This window comes from Mandrillus leucophaeus, unplaced genomic scaffold, assembly GCF_000951045.1.
Source record: "Mandrillus leucophaeus isolate KB7577 unplaced genomic scaffold, Mleu.le_1.0 Scaffold253, whole genome shotgun sequence".
Classification (NCBI taxonomy): domain Eukaryota; kingdom Metazoa; phylum Chordata; class Mammalia; order Primates; family Cercopithecidae; genus Mandrillus; species Mandrillus leucophaeus.
In genome coordinates this window covers 844,821-868,401 of record NW_012102621.1, presented here as the reverse complement: position 1 = coordinate 868,401, position 23,581 = coordinate 844,821, and the positions used below count along the sequence as shown (strand labels likewise).

General features: G+C 39.1%; 1 protein-coding gene across 4 annotated transcripts in view; it reads left to right on the top strand.

The window, feature by feature from the left end:
• Positions 1–23,581, top strand: part of MKL2 (MKL/myocardin-like 2) — a 196,330-nt gene that overhangs the window by 123,065 nt on the left and 49,684 nt on the right. For all 4 annotated transcript variants that reach the window (XM_011983669.1, XM_011983666.1, XM_011983667.1 and 1 more), the window contains 5 exons: positions 5,152–5,217; positions 7,274–7,329; positions 8,485–8,560; positions 12,521–12,682; positions 14,231–14,409. In XM_011983669.1, coding sequence (XP_011839059.1) covers positions 5,152–5,217; positions 7,274–7,329; positions 8,485–8,560; positions 12,521–12,682; positions 14,231–14,409 — 539 coding nt within the window. The remainder of the gene's footprint in view (positions 1–5,151; positions 5,218–7,273; positions 7,330–8,484; positions 8,561–12,520; positions 12,683–14,230; positions 14,410–23,581) is intronic.

Genomic DNA, 23,581 nt, shown 5'->3' with positions numbered 1-23,581 from the left:
TCAAAATTTATGCTAAGAGAAAAGACAGGAAATATGTGGTAACTCTCGTTGTGTGTCTCTGGATGATATTATCGGTGATTTTCTAGTTTTTTATCCTACTGTTTTCTATTTCCATATTTTGTGTAATGGACATATTTGGCTCTTATCATGTGTGAAAAGCTTTTTTTAATAAAAATTCCTGGGACCCAGGCTAGTTAGGAAAGATGGGATACGTACAGAAGTAAATGGATGTATAACCTCATCTCCCTCCATCCATGAAGGTGCTTTGCCTGCCTCTTGTGAGTTTTGTTATCTGGAAATACACAACTACTGTAGAATTCTCAACTTGGGGTTAATGTTTTGCCCAGAGAATACAATGCTACCTATATGAGATATGCTGTTTTATATCTGCCCCCCCTTTCTGATAAAATGAAACAGGTTTATACCCTGTTTTAAACCATGATTCTAAACTTCAGGGTTTCTTAGGACCATGTGTTGGATTGTTTAGCCTTTACCTTTTTCAAAATTAATATTCTTTGAAAATGTTCAAATGTGAGCAATTGTAACATGAAGTCTCTTTCTCGTTATTATTTATGTCCTTTGTTTCTGAAAGGATGTACACACTCAGTATTTTGAACTATTTATTCCCCTGAGGATTCTATAGTTTGTACGTGTATCCTTTTCTTGCATGCTACTATTTGCAGGATGGCCATGGAAGATACTGAATGTTACTCAGCTTACTAAGAGGATGGAGGCTATGATGTCAACCCAAGAGTACGGTTCATCCACTCAACAAGTCACCAGGAGAGAATGCTCTTGGATTCAGTTTTGACACATGAGGCCATTGCCAGACTGCCTCTGCCGCAGGCAAGCAGTACCAGGCCAGTGTCTAGTGTTTGGTTGCAGCTACAGATGTGAAATCTTGTCAACACAAGCACAGTATGTCAGACAACTGTGCAAGGCTGAGTGACATTCAGTGGTCTAAGCCTTTTTTCCCTCCATGCAGATACAAACATGGAGGGTGAGCATGGAGGCTGAAAAGGGAGGAAGAAGGTCTCCAGGCTTAATCCATGAAGATCCCAGGAAAACTTGATAAAGCATTCCTGATCCCACAACCGTAAATGCCTCTCTGATCATTAAAAGAGTCTGGTCGTCTGTTTTCAGAGTCCCTTACCCCTTCCTCAGTTCTGGATAAGCACCAGCACATTCTGCCTAACTTCTGTGTGGCATGACAGTTAAGCTGTCTGTATCATTCAAGCCATGTTCTTCCTGGCCTTGGATGGTCTCTGTCTAGGGTGCAGATATCTGCTGTGACTTATACGTTAATTTTGTTACTAATTTGATGAACAGAAGTTCTGAAAGCAAGTTTGGTATCTGCTAAAATTATGAGTCTATACCTATATGATTGGTACTTTTTATAAGTAGTAGTTGCTCTCAGAATAACATGTGTCAATTGTGAATAACCGGTTTTAGCTGACATCAACAAATAATACTATAATTGTGTGTTTCTGTTTTGAGACAGAGTATCGCTCTGTTGCCCAGGCTGGAGTGCAATGGCACGATCTCAGCTCACTGGGTTCAAATGATTCTTCTGCCTCAGCCTCCTGAGTAGCTGGGATTACAGGCACCTGCCACCTTGCCTGGCTAGTTTTTGTATTTTCAGTAGAGACGGGTTTTACCATTTTGGCCAGGCTGGTCTCAAACTCCTGACCTCAAGTGATCTGCCCCTCTCGTCCCAGCCTCCCAAAGTATAATTGTGTTTTAATACTAACCCAAAGTAGCAATGTACCTGAGCTCTTGCTAGGGCATAGTGCCTCATATTCAATATAATATGTCCAGTACTGTCCACCTATAGGTGCAAATAAAAGCTAAAAAAAAAAAAAAAAAAAAAAAAAAACTGAGTAATGAACATACTTAACAGAATGGCTAGTTACTTGCAATTCTGCCTCCCCTCCCACTCGTGTTCTTCCTAACGTCGCTTAAAAAAGATCCGTTTACAGCTACTGCTGCTGCTCTTTTCCACGGATTTGTACCCCATACAGTACCCAGACACCTAACAGATATGCTCTAAATAAATGAATGTGCCTCGGGGAGGCTGATGGCCACAGCTCCTTTGAATAATACTTGTATTGGGAGGTTCTTGCTTCTTGGGAAAGTTATATAGGCAATGATGAGAGCATTAATTGGGGAAATTATTCTCCTACCTTCAAGCAGTATAACTACGGTTGTTTGTTGCTTATTTGGCCACATAGAAAACACAGATTTTTTGTTTGTTGTTTGATTTTAATAATTGGTGGTTGGTGTCTACGATATTGTGAATATAATTAGAAATGTATATGTGTTCTTTGTCTCGGGTTCCTGGCACAGAACTCCTAAAGTTCTCCTAAATGTCCTGAGTAATAGGAGCATCATTTGTTATACATTTGGTCTTAGTCCCTAGTTCTTGACAAAGAGCTTCTTTCTAAGATCCTTGGACTCTCTAGAGTGATGAGAGTGGTTTTTGTATGCTACTGAGATGACAGGTAGTTGAAAGCCTTTAGGTAGCTTCCAGATAGGGGCTGATCACCAGAAAGACCAAGGCATGGCCAGAGGGAAGGTGGTGTACCTAGAGAGGGCCTGGGAGCTCTGTGCCACTTCTCCCATATCATGCCCTATGTGTCTCTTCCATTTGGCTGTGTCTGAGTTGTATCCTTAATAATAAACTACTAATAATAGATAAAGTGCCTTCCTGAGTTCTGTGAGCTGTTCTAGCAAATTATCAAACCTGGGGAGGGGATTATAGGAACCTCCCAACTTTATAATTCACTGGTCAAAAGTCTGAGTGGTTTGGACTAACAGTTGGCATCTGAAGTGAGGGCAGTCTCTGGGAATAGAGCCCTTTAACTTGTAGGATCTGACACTAACTCCAGGTACCTAGTGTCAGAATTGAATCATTGGACACCCAGTTGGGCATCCAGAGTTGGAGAATTGGTTGGTATGAGGGAAAAAACCCACACATCTGGTGTCAGAAGTATTAGAAGTAGAAACAGATGTGAGTGACATGCATCCATGTTGTGTGTTACCCTCCTGATAGCAGGTACCTTTTTCCATGTTAGCATGAAAGTGTGATTTCTGGTCATAGATGATACAGGTGGCAGGATTGCTGTCCTGGTAAATGAAGGCACCTGAAATGACCAATGTACAATCAAGCGATGCTTCCAAGACTAACCAGCTGTTGTCATCAGAGTGTTGGTTTGCAAATCAAGTTGTTGCAGATGTATGCATCATTCAAAGATGTCATTCACCCAAAAAAAGTATTGTGTCTGATAGATTTGTCTCACAAATGTGTGCTTTGTTTGCTTTTGTTTTAAACCAAAAAGGGGGCCATTGATGTTTTCATTATTCTTTCTTTTTTACTCTTTTGAGGATTCCCCTGGGAGAAAGGAAAGATTTTCCTGCTAGAGGTTCTCCAACAGACATGGACCCCCAGGTTCCAGAAGTATCAACCTTTGAACTGTTCTAACCCTTTTCTCCTCTCAGTTGTCTTTTTCTTGAGATTCTGCTTCTTGAATATGATTATCTTAAACGCAGACAAGCATTTACTTTAGCATTCCTAGAAGAATGTTAAAGTACACAGGTCTTTGGGTGCTGTACGATGCACAGGTCAGCTTCTTGGTTATTTTGTTCCTAGTAAAGTACAGTGGGAACATACTATCCTCAATCAACTTAGGAAAAAGATCTTTCTGATTGAGCACAATTGATTCAAAGTATCACAGAACATCTTAATGTCAGGAATGTGCGTATCTTTTTTAAAGAAATTTTATTTCTTTTGCTTTGTGTAGCAGAATCTTGTCAGTTGCTTCAGTTCTAAGTAGGTATCAATGAAGCTTTGTGATCCTTTGGCCCCAAACCAAACAAAAACCCAAACCTATTTCTGTATCTGATAGATGATGACATTCATATCAAACAATGATAAAATATTTTTAAAACCCATGTGACAACTTAGATTGTTTCTGAACTTTACCTAAGACTGTGCTCTGCTCTGCAGTCAGCACAAGACCAACCGAAAAACAAGGGATGAGGCCACTTGCCTGCGTTTGCAGGCCTCAGGGTTTTATTTTAAGGAGGAGACACCATGTGCACTGCATTTGAGCCTCTCATTCCAGCCATCACCACTCACTAGAAAATTCTGTCTTCTCTTCCCACCATTTAAGAAAGGCACATAAGTAATTTTTTAAAGCATATTGACAACCCTTAAGCAGACTCTTAATCATTTTAATCTTGGTTTTCATCCATGGTTTGAAACAAAAATCAAAGTGGCAACTTAAAATCACAGTGGAAACTTGGTTTGAATGTAAAGCAAAGCAAGAAAAATATTTTTCAGAGTCACCTCCTGTATTCCCCTTATTTTGAAACAGTCTCATTTTCCACATAAAAATATGTAGATGCTTATAAAAGGAATCTGCTTGAGAAAACTAGAAAAAATTAATTTTTTATTAAATTTGGCAAACTGGATGTCTGCATTTCATAATGTGTATCTTGTTCTCTGCCAGTTCTAATAATTTACTTTCATTAAAATAATAAGGTGTCAATTGATTTGTGACTTTCTTAGAACTTATAGAATGAGATATGGTATTATGTTTGTGCAAAGACTACTAAACTTTAAATTCCTAATTTAGAAATTTCCCTTTGGATCATTAGGAATATCTCATAGGTCCAATTTTTATTACACAAGCAGCCCTCCTTAAAGCTGTTTACAGTCAGTCTTTCCTTAAAATAAATTTTTGCTATTAATTTGCTTTTTTAAAAAAACTAAGATGTGTCAAAGAATTTCACGTCTCTTATTTCTATGAATTAGATTTATTAGAAAGTCTTAATGTATAAACCAACTATTTTTGTTTATTTTCTTGAGTACTATGAATGTTTTAAACAACAAATACATAGCTTTGGTCATCAGACTAGGATAAACTAAACAAAACATTTATGCTGTGTAAACTTTAGTGTTCACTAAACAGGCAGAAATTACAAAATAATTTCCCTTTTACAACTTATGTGGTGCCAGGTAATATCCTTCTTGTTTAATTGTGAAATAGAAGATGCTTGATAAAGCTTAACTGCATCTCCTCTGGAATCACATAAATTGGATCCCACAGTTGCCGATAAACTCTAATGGTGATTATTTCCTTTTCACAGTGCTCCAGCTGAGGCTGCAACAAAGGAGGACGAGAGAACAACTAGTGGACCAGGGCATCATGCCACGTAAGATTTATACCATCACTGCCATCCCTAACGTGACAGAACATGAAGGGCGTGTCCAAGAAGAGCTTGCATCTTGCTCTGCTTTCAGTTGTATCCATTTAATCAACAGTTACCAAATGAATTTCCAAGGAAAAATCAGGCACCTAAGTGAATCATTTAGAATACATTTTAAAAACCAGATGCAGTTTAAAAGAGGGACTTGAATTTTATATTACACAGAGAACACTTTTACACTGTAATTAGGCTAACATTCATTCTTCCTTTAAACTTTAATATTTGTTTTAGTTTTGAAATGACTAAAGTAATCGCTATACTAATGGATTTGAAATTCATTAGACTTGCCAAAAAACATAAAATTAATTTATAACTTTTACTTAGACTTATTAATTCCAATTAATTATATTTAGTGCTATGCTATGATCTATATACAGTAATTAAATGTATCTCAGTTACAGGACTGATAAACATTCCATTTATAATTCATATTTTTGGCTCAAGTACAGATATTTCCCTAGTATCCCTAGGGTTTGTTCCTTTCAGAAATTTTTGAGAGTTGATTAATTTTAGAATGTTTGTTCTAGTTGTTTTCTTTACCTTTAGTCACCAAGTTTGGAGGTGGTTTTATATTTTAGTGGGGAGGAATGGCCGTTTTGTGTAGGCCGTTAGGATTGTGTATCTGGATTTTGTGTAAAAATTGACCTTTCCAAGAGGTAACTTACTCAGTTTCAAAACACTAGAAAGAAATTACAAAATTAATTTATGCTTTCCAGTCTTCTGAGTCACGGCTATGATAAACTGTTTTCTTGGTTTGTGATATGGAATGATTTTTCTCTTTGGTATATATTTTTCCCAGTAAAACCTTTTTTTCCCTGGACTACTATTAATCGAGAATCTAAATATTTTAAATCTAGCGTTGTGATAGTCAAAAGGTGCTTTGATAATCTGCCAGATTTCTCCACCACCACATTCCTGACTATGAACCAATCAATCAAAAAGGATCAAATTAGGATATTTAAGACACCATTGCTAGGCCAGCTCTAATCTGCTTTTGGGGGCTGGTCCTCAGCCAAACCTGATTGGACTGGGCTCCTGGGAGTCTCTGTGGTGCTTCATGTGCCAGAGCTGAAAATAATGCTGTAAGAGCTGATTGGTCAAGTCTTGGAGGTGACAGCCCAAGGAATCCCGGTCCTCTATCCCATCCATTCATCTGACTGCCCATGCTTATAAGTGCAGGGTGTTACCAGGCAATGGTGGACATACGCAGACAAGATTTTGCAAAGATAATTGATAGAATACTGTTGTAGGTGATGTTTTGATAAGCACTGCTTACCCTCACACTGGGATTCCAGAATATTTGATTTACCATCAGTTAGCATATTAAGGAGTCACTGTGTCTTTACAGTGAGTTGCCCTGTGGTGTGATAGAAAGAGCATGAACCTTTCAAATTCAAAATTCTAGATTTAAATACCACTTTGACCACTATCTGGTTGTATGGCCTCAAGAATTCGCTTAACCTCTTTGGGCCTTTCACCTGTCCTGGGGCTTATACCTACCTTGCAAGGTTATTGCAGGGACCAACAGCAACATAGACTTGGTTAAGCACAGAGCCCGTTACGGGCTCTAAATAAATGATACCGCAAATCTGTTGGACACAAAGTGCAGTGTGATGTTCAAGGTTACATCACTCCCAAGGACATATGGACTTTTTCTGTAGCTTATATGACCATTAAGAGCAAAGACTCATCAAGGAGTCATCAGACAGTCCCCTTGGCAATGGAGATTTGCTATGAGTAGTCAAAACTGGTCTGAGCTGATATTTGCATTGTCATTTTGTATACAACTGTGTTTTAAATGTCTGTTTTATTTGTGAAATACATAATTTTTATCTTGTAACATTTAAGATTTCAAATTGTGTGGGTCTCCTAATGGAACTAGTAAATTAATGGAACTGTAGATGTGATCTATTAATAATGGGTTTGTCAACATGATATACTATAACATTGGATTGAAGTATGAACTCCATTTATACTGTGGAACCCATTTCTTTTCTGACAGCTTTGAAGAGCCCAGCGGCATTCCATGAACAGATAAAAAGCTTGGAACGAGCCAGAGTAAGACATTTCACTTTAAAATGTTCTACTTCTCTCTCCTTCTCTCCCTCTGTTCTAAAATACCTGTGTACAAGTAGCAGTCTTACTCCTAAACATGTCAATAGAGAAAAATATAGTGTATTTTCAGGATACATGGCATAGAGAATATTGACTCTGGGACAGTTTGATCTGGAGGTTTGTAGAAAATACATGACATTCAAATTTTGTTCTTTTAAAACCAGTTACTAGTTTTGTACAAAAATGATAAATCATACTTCTTCGCTTTCTTGCTCTCAGAGCATAACAACAGTTTTTAGAGGCATAAGAGGGGGTAATTCTGTCATTTGTTACCCCTGCAGAGAGACAGCCAAGGATGTGCTGACACCAGATCCTTAGGTGATTTCCCTACTGGGTCTCTGTTACCTGTACATTTGACCAACGGTAGGAGAATATGGCTAAATCAGAAAACATTGCTACATTCAACTCTGCTTTATTCTTTAAGATGGCACCATCATACTTGCACATGATAATTGTTAAGATTTTTCTTTAAAAATGCCATTATGAATATTCATTCATTTTGTTTGTTTTGGGGACATTTTCTATCATGCAACATGAAAATAAACATATTCCAAAATTTTCTTAAGAATTTTTCTAGAATGCAATAATGATCTCTTATAGTCTTATAAAACCTATATTAAGGCTTTCTTCCTTAAGAGTTGAATACATTTCTAATTAAGAAAATCTGATCAAGGATATGAACTTACCAAAGAAAATACATTAAGACTTTTAGGAAATTTGTTATCTAGGGGGATTTTTACTGGACCTGAAGTATAGATTTTATTGATTTTAGATATTTAAGTGATTTAAATCCTATGTTTATTAAAAAATTATCTTTAAAAAATTATCTTCAAAACATGACCTTTCAGTGTTGATAAGTTTTAAAAGTTTATAAAGTGCTTAGTTTATACCAACATACTCTTCAAGTCCCTGTACAATTTTGAAGGCTACACTTTAAATCATGTGTTGGATAATAGTTTTTCTAAGTGCTAATTTCTACTCTTCCTCTCAGACACCTGACCATAAGGGTATTGTTTATTTAAATAGAGTACCTTAAACAACATTTAAAACCACAATAAATAATAAATATTTATGGTAAGACTTTTTTTCTTTTTAAAGACCGAAAACTTTTTGAAACACAAGATTCGGAGTCGACCAGATCGTTCTGAACTTGTCAGGATGCACATTTTAGAAGGTAAAGGATTTATTTCTTCTTAATTTGCTGTATTTTTTCAAAAAAAGAAGTGAGAATTCCACCATTTCTGTTTATTCCCATTTGAATAACTTTTTACCCCACAGCCTTACTTCCTCCAAACTGGATAGCAACATGAAGACCCAAAGCTAAAACATTATATTAGGTACACAGGGAAAGTTTGATTCTTCACATAACCAATTAACGGACTAACACTTCCACACCAGCTGGTACCACAGATGCCTCTACCATACAGTTCCATTAAAAAAATTAGTGTCCAGAGGACCCCATCTAAAGTAGATATATGTCCAGTGAGGAACATATATCCACTTTTTAAGTCCTAAAGAATGCAATAGCCCAAGTCTAACCCTAGGTTTTCAACTACTTGGACCTTGTCTGTGTCTACGTGGTACATTTCCACACCCAGCGTTTTCTCTTTATTGTCACTTACCCACAACAAGCCACCTTGAGCTGACCATTAGCACCTCCCACCCACCTCCGCCAAATGATCTCAGTCGTCTAACCTCATCATGTACGAGGCTGGTAAGGACAGTTCCACACCCAACGTTTTCTCTTTATTGCCACTTACCCACAACAAGCCACCTTGAGCTGACCATTAGCACCTCCCACCCACCTCCGCCAAATGATCTCAGTCATCTAGCTTCATCACTTACGAGGCTGGTAAGAACAGTTCCGTTGCATCTTTGGTTAACACATGGGTCAGGCCAGGATGTTTTTCTCTCTAAAGGCAAAGCATTCTCGAAAGCTTATACCTCCACTATCAACTCCCAAGTTACATTTTCTTTCATTGTTTTGCTTCTCCAACGAATTTATTAAGACTAGGAGCTTGATTCTTTGGTAGCCTTGGGTCTGTTAAGTATTGAGAAGATACGGAAACAGTCTGAAAACTTCTCAGACATTGAGAGACAATTGTCAGGTAGAAGGGAGGTTTGTTCTCTGGGCCTAATGATAGGATTAGAGTTAGTATTAAATTAGGTCGATATTACCAAGTATTAGATTGTAGCTCAACATAAGAAATAATATCTTAAAGGTCAGACATGTCCAGAAATGAAATCTTCAGGAGGTGATATGGCTACCATGATTAGAGGTGTTCCTTCATTGGCCAGTGTGCTAGACTCCAGAGACCCAACAAGTGAGCGAGACAGATGGATGCCTGACTTCACGGAGCTTGCAGTCTAGTTTTGCTAACAAACAAGCAAAACAAGTGAATTACAGATTGTGAGAAGAGCTCTGTGGGGAGTAAACAGACTGCTATGATAGAGAAAAAACTCAATATTAAGGATGTGGTAAAGAACTTCCAAGCATCCAGGTGGTCTCTGCGACCCCAAGTAGGGGCTCTTCTGTTGTAAAGAATCTTTGATTATATGGCTGTCCTCCTCATTCCAGGGGCAGGAGGTGAGAGGTATGTCCCTTTCTCTACTTTGGGTTGTGTTCTCAGAAGTCCGCTGGACTAAAAAGGCTTTTCCAGAACTCCAGTAGTAGGGTAGAGCAGCTACCAGTCAGGGATAAGTGAATCTTCAAAGAAGCAAGTTTACTGGTAAGTAGCCAAGTAAGTGGTTGCTTCTTTGCCTGAAAACATCTTGACCTATAAGGGACATTTTTGTAGTAACAATGCTATCTGTTTCAATTTGTCTTCTAACTGTAACAAGCTTTATTAATATAATTAAAATCAAGGAAAATACATTTAACTCTCAAAAGAAATCTTTTTTTTACGACCACCCACCATTTAAAAATCTAACTGTATTTATGAATGAACCATAAGTGATGTTTTTAGGACATCTGTCCTTAAGTTGGGATTTTTGAAATAAGAAAGAATGTCATTTTATTTTTTAAAGTATCTTAAAACCACCACCACTCCCAACTGTATTTTAACATTAACCCAATTTTGATTGGATTGGATATTTGGCAGGCAAAGGTCTAAATTACTTCCTGAAGCTCAGCAGCTAAACTTCAGCCTCAGTCATGGGGATAGAGGTAATAAGACCAGCAACAGAAACATACCAAAATTCCAGGCTTTACTTACTTGAGAATATTTTCTTTCCATACATATTGCTATCACTTAGGTGGTGGTAATGTAAGAGAGGAGAAAGACAGAAGTCTGTCCTACCTAGATCTTAACCAGAAGCATTGAAATATCAACCTGAGAGTGATTCTTATGTTCTGATTCTCCCCAGCGATTATCTTGTATGGTTACAGGTGTTATCTCAGAAGATTGGGGCCACAGTTGGTTGTATGGGAAAATGATAAAAATGAGATGGACACACATTTTAACCTGTAGATGTCTACATTTATTTACCAATATTCCAACATTGTGCTAGGGCCTTGTCTTTGGGTAAGACTTTAATAAATGGAGTTCACATCAATCTGAGCTTTAAAATCCCAGATTTCGCAACCTTTTTCTCAAATTTCTTACAGTTGTTAATTGCCCAAATGAATTTGACAGTGATTTTTTTAATGACTCACCTTTATCAAATCTTTCCAAAGCATTTAAGTTTCCAAGAAATGGGCCGGGCGCGGTGGCTCAAGCCTGTAATCGCAGCACTTTGGGAGGCCGAGACGGGCGGATCACGAGGTCAGGAGATCGAGACCATCCTGGCTAACACAGTGAAACCCGTCTCTACTAAAAAATACAAAAAACTATCCGGGCGAGGTGGCGGGCGCCTGTAGTCCCAGCTACTCGGGAGGCTGAGGCAGGAGAATGGCGTGAACCCAGGAGGCGGAGCTTGCAGTGAGCCGAGATCCGGCCACTGCACTCCAGCCTGGGCAACAAAGCGAGACTCCGTCTCAAAAAAAAAAAGTTTCCAAGAAATGATCTTTTATTTTTTGAAGTTTTATCATTTTCTCATAACGTTTAGTTACATTTTGTATTCACTCATAATAGCGGTCACAACAGATATGAATCATTTTGTGGACAATCAAGGCTCACTTTTGGCAAGCATACAGCTCAGCTGGTGGATAGAGAAGCTGCACAGATGTGCTACAGGGTAACCTGCTAGCCATGTGCTTTCAGTGGGCCTTGGGCTTCACAAGAACATTCTATTAATACTTGCAGAATAAAGAATATCAGTTCATCCTAAGCCAACTTATGGGGAGTTTCATTAAAAGACCTTCTACTGTATAACTTAAGAGGCAAGCAACTTTCAACTTGGAATTTGGGTAGACACTACATCATTATTTTTCATCATTTCTAAACATTTCTTTAGAACAATGGAAAAAGCATTAACAAGAGTTACCAGAAACACAAGTATGACAGAATGAAGCAGATGGATGAATTATGGTATTTATAGTTTTACATTGGTTGTACCAATTTTAGGCAGTTGTAAGTAGATGAGTTGATGCCTCTATACAACCATTAATTACTGTGTATTGTAGCTGAATGTTCCTAACAGACACAAGGATATATATCCAGAAATAAACCCAAATTCTTAATTATGATGACCGACCGAGACACAGGGGATCAATTCAAGAATATGAATGATAGCTCTTCCTATTGACCTCTGAAGAGAAGCTTATAAGCCTAAGAGGCAGTGTCTCCTTTCTAAGAATTGACTTTCCAATGAAGCCAAATTCAGAACTGTCAACTTCTTGAACTGTGGGCCACATCTGTCTCGCTCATCCTCTGTATCCCCAATACCTAATAAATGTGAATTTGACCCTCCCACCATAAATAAACAATAGCAGTACCCCACTTTTGGTTTAAGGTCCTGTTAATTTGAGTCTGTGGGCATCCAAATTACGTAGAGAAAGTAAAGCTATCCAGAACTAAAAAATACAAAATGCATACTGGAACATTCTTAAACAGTCATTTTCTCTTTCCATAAATATGTCGAGAACACAAAAATATGTCTAAATCAGTTTAAATTCAGTTAGTTGGCCTGAAATAACATTATGGAATAGAAATAGTAATTCGAGTAATGGTTAAAATTGTGTTTCCTCTTTTAGAAACATTTGCAGAGCCATCCCTGCAGGCTACTCAGATGAAGTTGAAAAGAGCTCGGCTAGCAGATGATCTGAATGAAAAGATTGCTCAAAGACCTGGCCCTATGGAGCTGGTAGAGAAAAACATCCTTCCTGTGGACTCCAGTGTTAAAGAAGCAATTATAGGCAAGACTCTAAAAATTTACTGTTTTGGGGGAGAAAGAGAAACGTGGAAATTTTAGATAAAACAAATATAATTTAAAGGTTAGCACCAATCGTATTGTTTTCTGGGTTAATTAGAAATTAACACTTAGAGTGATTTCTGTTACTGTCATTTCATTACGTATTATAAGTCTAGTATCTGCCGCCAAGTAACAGATTCCCTTGTTAGGTCTGAGGTTTAATTCGTACATTCTGATTTCATCTCACCTTTTGGGGTCCATCTCTTTAGGACTGCATGGAATCATGGTTGATTGTACTGCTTAGACTCCTTGACTGCAAATTGCCTAAGCTTTAAAGTCATACCAGTGCAAAATAGGAAGTCCCCAGGGGTGATGAAAATGACAATAGTTTTTAAGATAGGATATTAACTTTTCAAAATTGGTTGTTGAGTAAGTAGCATTATTATTGAAATAATTTTCTAAGTTAAACTTAGTTTCTATTTAATATTTTTACTAACTTTATTTCTGTCTACTTCTAGGAAATATAAATAGCATGTTCAGTGTTAGTTCAGCAAGGTGAATAGCAGATGAGTACAGAATGGTAGTATCTCTCCATTTTATCCTGGTCTTATCACACTTAGTTACTGATGTTTCTCTTTTTATTTCTGGCATAAGCTTTAGCAAAAAAAAGAAATCATGTGAGACGTCAGTGTAGCTGGGTTGCTCCTTTTAAAGTGGGAACTTACCAACATACACCTAGTCATGGCCCCATTTTCCTCCTTATCACGTGTTTTGTTTTTTGGTTTTGTTGTTGTTGTTTTCTTTTTTGAGACGGGGTCTGGCTCTGTCTCCCAGGCTGGAGTGCAGTGGTGTGATCTCAGCATACTGTAAGCTCCGCCTCCCAGGCTCACGCCATTCTCCTGCCTCAGCCTCCCAAGTAGCTGGGACTACAGGCTCCTGCCACCATGCTTAGCTAATTTTTTGTATTTTTAGTAGAGACAGGCTTTCACCATGTTAGCCAGGATGGTCTCGATCTCCTGACCTCATGATCCACCCGCCTCGGCCTCCCAAAGTGCTGGGATTACAGGCATGAGCCAGCGCGCCCGGCCTGTCACGTGTTTTTTTTAACAGTTGGATTTCCCGTCAGGATCCAAACAAGGTCCACACATTGCCTCTACCTGATACTTCTCTTAAATCTTAATCTATTGGGTGGATCTTCTTCTTTTTCTTAGTACTTGTTTGTTGAGAAACAGGCTTGTTTTGTCCTCTAGCATGTCCCACATTCTGGATTTTACTGATTGCATTTGCGTCCCCAGGTGTTAAGATTCCTGGCACTTGTACTTCAGGTAACTGGTAGTTGGACCCGAAGTCTTAATCTAATGAAGGTTTGATTTTTCTTTTTCACCCAAGAATACATCATGGTTATTGGTGTGTTCTTGCACTGGGAAGTACATTGTGTTCAATTTCTTTTAAAGCAGCTTCATAAATTTTCATAGGAAACAATGTTTTCCTCCTTCACATTAAGCTTGGTATTCCAAAGCCAACATAAGTCAAAAATCATTTCTTTCTTTAGGCGTTGGGAAGGAGGACTATCCCCACACTCAGGGCGATTTCTCATTTGATGAAGACAGCAGTGACGCTTTGTCTCCGGACCAGCCTGCGAGTCAGGAGTCACAGGGGTCAGCCGCGTCCCCAAGTGAGCCAAAAGTTAGTGAATCGCCATCTCCGGTGACTACAAACACTCCAGCCCAGGTATTATCTTTCTGATTTTGAGCCCTAAAGAAAGAAAATGCCTTTTTTTTTTTTTTAATATATTAAGGTAATAAACTTTCACCAGAAGAAAATTCTGAATTGAATTTAAATGGATTAGGCAAAAGGCAGGCACTTAACTGCCCTCTAGGAAGGTAGTAAAGATTTCTAGCCACTATGTCTTTATCACAAGTAGGTAATACCATTTCCTGAAATCTTGGAGAGTTGAATGTTTTGATCATTGATGGAACTGAATTTGTTTGTTCAACAAATACACATTGAGCACCTACTATGTTTCAGATTTATTGGGAACTGAGAATCTAGTGCATACAAAGGAATGTAAGAAATGTCTTGGTAATTGCATTGGAAATTTACATTTCTTACCTTTTAATGGGTGTCCATGTTTCTTTTGGCTTTATAATAATTCCTGTGCTATACATAATGTTTTTTCTCCTTATGGTACTTTTTCCTTACTGAAATTTTAATAGTGTTACTTTAAAGTCAAAACTATTGAACTACTTAATGGGAGTGATCAAGTCAGCAGAAAATGTTCTTGTTAAGCCTGGCATCATAGAATTTTTGAGTCGGAAAGGAATTTAGCAATTATCTGCTTTAACCTCATGCAAGAGGCAGCCTGGGTTCACAGAAGTATGGAAGTTTGGGGATTAAAAATGCCTATTTTCTTACAGCATTTCTTCTCATTGATGACCATTGATTTGTTAGGAGCTATGTCTTTCAGCATTATTTTCTTCATTGCATTTATCACCATGATCTGAAATATGTTAATTTGTTTGTTGTCTCTATGCCTGCAGCTAAAATGTGAGCCTATGAGAGGGATTTTGACTGTTAGAAGATAAGAGCTACTTTGGAGAGGGAGGGAGGGGGAGAGAGAGAGCAAGTGTGTCTTGAGCATCTAGCACAGGGCCCGGTACAGAAAAGGTGCTTAGTAAATGCTGACTTGAATTAAGCACCTTGAATGCAGACTGACACAATGGTTGTGGAAGCTTGTTTCTGTTCTTCCATGTGCATGTAGAGCCTCTACAGCTTGGACTCATCAACAGTAGTGTGGATGGCTACAGTTCAGATTGTCCTCTCCAAGTTCACAGGGCAGGGGTGACCGTGGCCCCTCAGTTGTACTGGACCCTGGCCTAGAAGAAGTATGAGGGTCAGTGACCAGTCCACAGTCTGAGGTCTGAGGAGGCAGAAAGCGAGAGCGAGGGAGACTAAACCCTACTGTGTTCTCACATATTTGCTGCACCCTGGTTTTGAGCTTTAAAAATTCGGTAAAAAGAATGTCAAGTATGTGAGTAGATACTATTAACAAACAGTTACACTTATCCATTTGGGTTGTTTGTTCTCTGTTACTGTTTTGAGTAGGTTAGGATGTCAGATAGCAATTAGCATGGCCTTAACTTTTAGTAATACAGAATTTGTGTCACAACAGCCACCTATTGTTTAAACTTCAAGACCATTTCACCTGCATGAAAGATTATAATTCTCTTCCTCGTATTGCTGGTACTACTGTGTTTTATTTCTGTAGTCTTAAAACATGGTCTCCAGCTAAGTTTTTAATTGAGACCCTTTAACCAGAGGCATTCCCACACAGTGAGCTGACATTCCAGAATTCCTTGAAGGAAAATAGTAATAACAGTGTTTCTTGAAGAATAAATATGGTCTGTTTCTTGCCAGTGCAACACACATTAAGCCTTGGGTCACTCCTGAATTTAAGCACTAGTTTTCATAGTACCTTCAGTGCTGCTGCAGTACCAGTTCTGCCTGTTACATGCAGACCATTAACAGTCAGCTTTTTATCTGTCGACTAGGGTGATGGGAAAAGACCCACTTTCCAGGATGTTAACAGTTCCTATGTATACATTCAAGAAAAAGAACCTGGAGTCAGGGTTGGCTCCACTGTAGCTTTGCCTGTTAAATCATTTCTGTCCTATGTGCCTTGAGACCTCTTAAAATTGTGTCCTTCATGAAACCCCCTTGTATTAAGTGTTCTAGTATTTATAAGTAAGGAATCTGACAAAGATGATTATTATACTTTTATTCATGTAATTAAAGAAGCATGTCCCTGGTAACTATGCCATACAGATGTCAAAGAAAGATAATTCTTAAGTAGGATTGTTAATACACTGTAGGTGCTTTGTTTTGACTTCTTTTTTAAATTAACTACAGAGGTGAACTTTATGATGCTGGTAAAGTCTTGGGGATTTTTATGTCATCTAAAGGTGATAAGTTTTGTTTTGGCAAATTTTGTACTTTATTTTCACTGTTATCCAGTGTTTGGTTATAGAATTTGTCCAGGCATCTCACTTGATAGATATAAAATATATTTATCTACCTAAATATACTTATTTTCATATTCGTAGCTCAAGGGGAAAGGACCTTGACACATTGCTTCTCCTTAGACACCAAGTTCCTAGAGGGCAGGGATTTATCTTAGTAACCTCATACTGAGCACAGGGGTCCAGCACACAGCAGGTACTTACTTAACTGATTTAACACATGACAGATTCTTGGAGACTCTCTGCAGTCTGTTTTTTCCTGCTTTAGAATTACCATCATACCACTGCCACAAAGATGAGCTATGACACAATTTATTAAAATGTGCTTGTAAAACAAAGATAATAAAAGAGCAACATACATGTCTTTCAGGGGTTCTTTGAGATTCTTAATTTTTAATCTTGAAAATAACTCATTGTCAGAGTTTGATGGTAAATTTCATTGCTGTTGACCAGTCCTCGAATTGGCTGTAGTGAAGGACTAGCTTTATTTTTTTAGATATTTCTTTTTTTTTTTTTTTTGGGAGGGAGTCTCACTCTGTCGCCCAGGCTGGAGTGCAATGGTGTGATCTCAGCTCACTACAACCTCTGCCTCCCGGGTTCAAGCGATTCTCCTGCTTCAGCCTCCTGAGTAGCTGGGATTATAGGCACCCACCATCATGCCCAGCTAATTTTTGTATTTTTGTAGAGACAGGGCTTCACCATGTTGGCCATGCTGTCTTGAACTTCTGACCTCAGGTGATCGACCCACCTTGCCCTCCCAAAGTGCTGGGATTACAGGCATGAGCCACAGCACCCAGCCTATTTAATTTTTGATGCATGGGGACTAATCCTCTTGTAAAGTACAAGTGGTGGGGTAACATCAAATTTCTATGTGACTTTCGCAGGTAACAGAGGTCCACAGACCATACTTTGAGTGAAATCTCTGCCATAGATTTCACTTTCCTTCTTGTTTGCCTGAGCCAAATTTTGTCATGTATTTATTACTAATTGTGTGCTGCATGTTTAATCCTATGGCTTAAACTAAGCTATCCAACCTACAGCCCACAGGCTGAATGCGGCCCAGGACAGCTTTGAATGCAGCCCAACACAAATTCGTAGACTTTCTTAAAACATTATGAGTGGTTTTGTGTGTTTTTTTTTCTTTTAGCTCACCAGCTATCGTTAATGTTAATATATTTTATATGTGGCCCAAGACAATTCTTCTTCCAGTGTGGCCCAGGGAAGCCAAAAGATTGGACACCCCTGGCTTAAACTAAAGAGAGAAATTAGAAAAATGTGATTTTTTTTTTATGCCTGACTGAGGCAGGGGGCAGTGGCTCAGGCCTTTAATTCCAGCACTTTGAGAGGCCAAAGTGGGAGGATCACTTGATCCCAGCAGTTCAAGACCAGTCTGAGCAACAGCGAGAACTTGAACATCACTGATCATTAAAGAAATGCAAACCAAAACCACAATGAGATACCATCTCACGCCAGTCAGAATAATTATTAAAAAGTCAAGAAACAACAGATGCTGGTGAAGCTGCGGAGAAATAAGAACACTAGAAATAAGGAGAGGTGGCTGTTTTTTCACATTCCAAATTTTCAACAAAAGATGCAAAGAAGGCAGGCATGATAGCACACACCTATAATCCCAGCTTACTTGGGAAGCTGATGCAGGAGGATTACTTAAATCCAACAGTTCAAGTCTGGTCTGGGCAACATAGCAAAATCCCATTTAAAACAAACAGACAAAAGGCTGGGTGCCGTGTCTCAGACCTGTAATCCCAGCAGTTTGGGAGGCCAAGGCAGGTGGATTGCTTGAGCTCAGGAGTTCAAGACCAGCCTGGGCAACATAGTGAGACCCCCATCTCTACTAAAAATACCAAAAAAAAAAGTAGCTGGGCGTGGTAGTGCACACCTATGGTCCCAGCTGCTCGGGAGGCTGAGGTGGGAGGATCACCTGAGCCAAGGGAGCAGAGGTTGCAGTGAGCCGAGATCACACCAGTGTACTCCAGCCTGGATAACAGCAAGACCCTACACACCCTGCCCCCACAAGAAAGAAAAAATCTCCAGAAACTATCTTAGAAGAAACACACATATCTGCCCTACTAGACAAAGGCTTTAAAGTAATTGTCTTAAGTATACTGAAAAACTAAAAGAAAACATGAACAACAAACTAAAGGAAATTAGGAAAACTACATATGAACAAACTGAGAATGTGGTAGAAATTACTTTTTAAACCCAAACAAATTCTGTAATTGAAGATATAACGGAACTGAAAAATTCACTAGAGGGCTTGAACAGACTCAAACACGCAGAAGAAAGAATCTGCAAATGATTTGAAATTGAGTCTGAAGACAAAAGGAAAAAAGAATGAAGAAAAGTTAACAGAGACTAAGAGACTTATGGGACACCATCAAGCAGATCAATGTATTCACTATGAGAGTTCCGAAAGGGGCAGAGATATTAATTAAAGAAATAATGGCCCAAAACTTCACAAATGTGAGGAACAACATGGATATACAAATACAGTCATGCTTTGCTTAACAACAAGGATACATTCTGAGCAAAGCATTTGTAGTAGTCAACTCTTGCACTGCTATAAAGAACTACCTGAGACTAGGCAATTTATGAAGAAAAGAGGTTTAATTGACTCACAGTTCCACAGGCTGTACAGGAGGCATGGCTGGGGAGGCCTCAGGAAATTTATAGTCATAGTGGAAGGATAAAGGGGAAGCAAGCATGTCTTCACATGATGGCAGGAGAGAGCGAGTGAGCACAGGGGCAAGTGCTACACACTTTCAAAAAACCAGATCTCATGAGAACTCATTCACTGTCATGAGAACAGCAAGGGGGAAGTCTGCCCCTATGATTCTCACCAGGCCCCTCTTCCAACACATGGGGATGACAGTTCGACATGAGATTTGGTCATGAGCCACATTATATCAGCATTGTTCAACAGTTTTGTTGTTGTGAATCATCATAGAGTATACTTACACAAACTTAGATGGTATGGCCTACTACACCTACTACAGTGTACCTTTACAGTGTAAATGGTTTTTTACTACATTTACCATGTAAATGGTTTTTTAAAATACTACACCTGTATAGAGCAGGTCCATTATAATCTTCATATGTGCAGTCCTTTGTTGACCACAATGCTTGTACAAGAAATTCAGTAAACTCCGAAGAAGATAAACTCAAAGAGACCCACAGCAACACACAATGTAATCAACTGTCTAAAGTCAAATAAGAGAGAATCTTAAAAGCAGCAAGAGAAAAGTGACTGGTCACATACAAGGAATCCTCAGTAAGACTGTCAGTGGATTTCTCAGTAGAAACCTTGCAGACCAGAAGGCAGTGGGATGATATATTTAAAATGATGAAAGAAGAAAACAGTCACCTGAAAATCATATCCAGCAAAATTGTTTTCAAAAATAAAGGAGAAATTAAAACATTCCCAAACAAAAGCAGAGGGAGTTTATTACCACTAGAATTGCCCTATCAATCAGAAATGCTAAAAAGAATCCTTCAATCTGAAATGAAGGGATGCTAGATAGTAACTCAAAGCCATAGGAAAATATAAAATTGGCCAGGCACGGTGGCTCACACCTGTAATCCTAGCACACTTTGGGAGGCCAGAACGAGCAGATCACCTGAGGTCAGGAGTTCAAGACCAGCCTGACCAACATGGAGAAACCCTGTCTCTACTAAAAGTAGAAAATTAGCCGGACATGGTGGCACGGGCCTGTAATCCCAGCTACTCGGGAGGCTGAGGTAGGAGCATCGCTTGAACCCGGGAGGCGGAGGTTGTGGTGAGCCAAGATTGCGCCATTGCACTCCAGGTTGGGCAACAAGAGCAAAATTTCATCTGAAAAAAAAAAAAGAAAGAAAGAAAGAAAGGTAATATGTGGGCAAATATAAAAACAATATTATAATTTTGGTTTGTAACTCTACTTTTTTTCCTACAGAATTTAAAAGACACATTCATTAAGAATTACAAATCTATGTTAATGGCCACACAGTATATAACAACGTAGTTTGTGAATGATGTCAATAACATAGAGGGGGTGAAGCTGTAAAGAAGTAGCATTTTTTTATGTTACTGAAGTTGTTATCAATGTAAGATAGAATGTCATAATTCTAAGATACTATTTGTAATTCCTATGGAAACAAACAAAAAATCTGTAGAATCTGCACAGCCCTACCCCCAAAAGCTGAGGAAACTCAGAGGCCAAAGAAAGAGGCTGAAAAATCCAGTTTCTCAGAGAGAAATATTTTATAGGAACTTAAAAACAGAAGCAATGTCTCGGGTGGCTGTCCACACCTGCCATCCAGAAAGTATTCATTCATTCGTTCATTCATTCCCGGCTAATTTTGTAGACACAGGGTTTCGCTATATTGACCAGGCTGGTCTCGAACTCCTGAGCTCTGGGAGTCTACCCACCTCAGCCTCCCAGAGATATTCTTTATATAGCAAGCTTTTGGGATAAAACATGTGCAGCTGGTCACACCTTCAGACTTTCTTGTCAAGATGTGACCACTGGGGAAGTTTGATAGCATCTTTATGAGGGGTTATCTATGCTATAGGCATTGTTTAAAGACCTTACTGCAGAACACCTTGCTGTGGAGGGGCCAACCACCAGTCATCATGGTAGTTTTGTTTCAAGATGGCATCAGACACTCTTGGCCATGCAACAGCCTATTTTCCTGCAATGCAAAAGGAGGGAATCAAAACAAGGCACTACAAAGTATCAAACACAGACATCCTGTGTTCATAGAAGACTTAATATTTTTAATATGTCAATACTACCCCAAACAATCTACAGATTCAGTACAGTCCTGTCAAAATTCTAATGTTGATTTTTGCAGAAATAGAAAAATCTTAAGGAATCCTGAAAAACCAAAACAGTCTTGAATTTTAAAAAAGTTAGAGGTCTCATGCTTCCTGATTTTGAAACTTACTACAAAGACACAGTAATTAAAACGGTGGTATTGGCATAAGATAGATAAATAGAATGGAACAGTGAGCCCAGAAATAAGCCCTTAGATATGGGATCAAATGATCTTCAACAAAGGTGCTAAGACCATTCAGTGAGGAAAGGATAGTCTCATCAACAAATGGTACTGGGAAAACTGGATATCCACATGCAAAAAAGAATGAAGTTGGACCTTTACCTAGCATCACAGGCAAAAATTAACTCCATAGACAGAGATCTAAATCTAATAACAAACTATGGAACTCTTAGAAAATATAAGGGAAAGCTTCATGACACTGGATTGGTTTCCTGGATATGACACCAAAGCAGCAAAAGAAAAAATAATTACATTTCCTCAAAACGTTTTGGCCAGGCATAGTGACTCATGACTGTAATCCCAGCTGTTTGGAAGGTCAGAGCAGGAGGATCCCTTGAGGCCAGGAGTTGAAGACCAACGTGGGCAACATAGTGTGAGACCTCATCTCTACAAAAAATAAAATTAAAAAACTTAGGCCGGGCGCAGTGGCTCAAGCCTGCAATCCCAGCACTTTGGGAGGCCGAGACAGGCGGATCACGAGGTCAGGAAATCGAGACCATCCAGGCTAACCCCGTGAAACCCCATCTCTATTAAAAAATACAAAAAACTAGCCGGGTGAGGTGGCGGGCGCTTGTAGTCCCAGCTACTCGGGAGGCTGAGGCAGGAGAATGGCGTGAACTCGGGAGGCGGAGCTTACAGTGAGCTGAGATCCGGCCACTGCACTCCAGCCTGGGTGACAGAGCGAGACTCCCTCTCAAAAAAAAAAAAAACTTAGTTGGGCATGGTGGCGTGCACCTATAGTCCTAGCTACTCAAGAAGCTGAGATGAGAGGATGACTTGAGCCCAGGTTCAAGGTTACATTGAGATATGAAAGCACCACTGCACTCCAGCCTGGGTGACAGAGCAAGAACCTGTCTCTTAAAAGAAAGAAACAAGAAGAAAACTTCAGTGTATCAAAGGACATCAACAGAGTAAAAAAGCAGTCCAAAAAATGGGAGAAAATATTTGCAAATCATATGTTATAAGGATTTGCTATGGTTTGGATATTTGTCTCCTGTAAACCTCATGTCAAAATTTGATCCCCATTTGTTAGAGGTAGGGCCTAATGGGATGCATTTCTGTCATGGGGGCAGATCCCTCATGAATAAATTAACGGCCTCCCTTGGAAATAAATGAATTCTCACTGCATTAGTTCCCATGAGAGAGAACTTGTTAAAAAAAAAAGAAAAGAAAAAAGAAAGAAAAGCCTGGATCCTCCCTGCTCTCTCTTGCTCTGTAATCTCTGTACACTGGCTCCCATTTCCCTCCCACCATGAGTGGAAGCAGCCTGAGGCCTTGCCAGATGCACATGCTGGTGCCATGCTTCCTGCAAAATCTGCAGAATCATGACCCAAAGAAACTTCTTTTCTTTTATAAATTACCCAGCCTCTTTTTTTTTTTTTTTTTTTTTGAGACATAGTTTCGCTCTGTCACCCAGGCTGGAGTGCAGTGGTGCAATCTCAGCTCACTGCAACCTCCACCTCCCAGGTTCAAGCGATTCTCCTGCCTCAGCTTCCTGAGTAGCTGGGATTACAGGTGCACAACACAATGCCCAGCTAATTTTTGTATTTTTAGTAGAGACAGGGTTTCATCACGTTGGTCAGACTGGTCTCGAACTCCTGACCTCGTGATCCGCCTGCCTCGACCTCCCAAAGTGCTGGGATTACAGACGTGAGCCACCATGCCCGGCCAAATACTTTTTAAAGCAATCCAAAACAGACTAAGACAGGACTAATATCTAATGTACATAAAGAACTCCCACAACTCAACAACAAAAAAATTCGGTTCAAAAGAGGCAAAGGTTTGAATGTGGTTTTTGTTGCAGTCTATCTATCTTTAAAAAAAAAAAA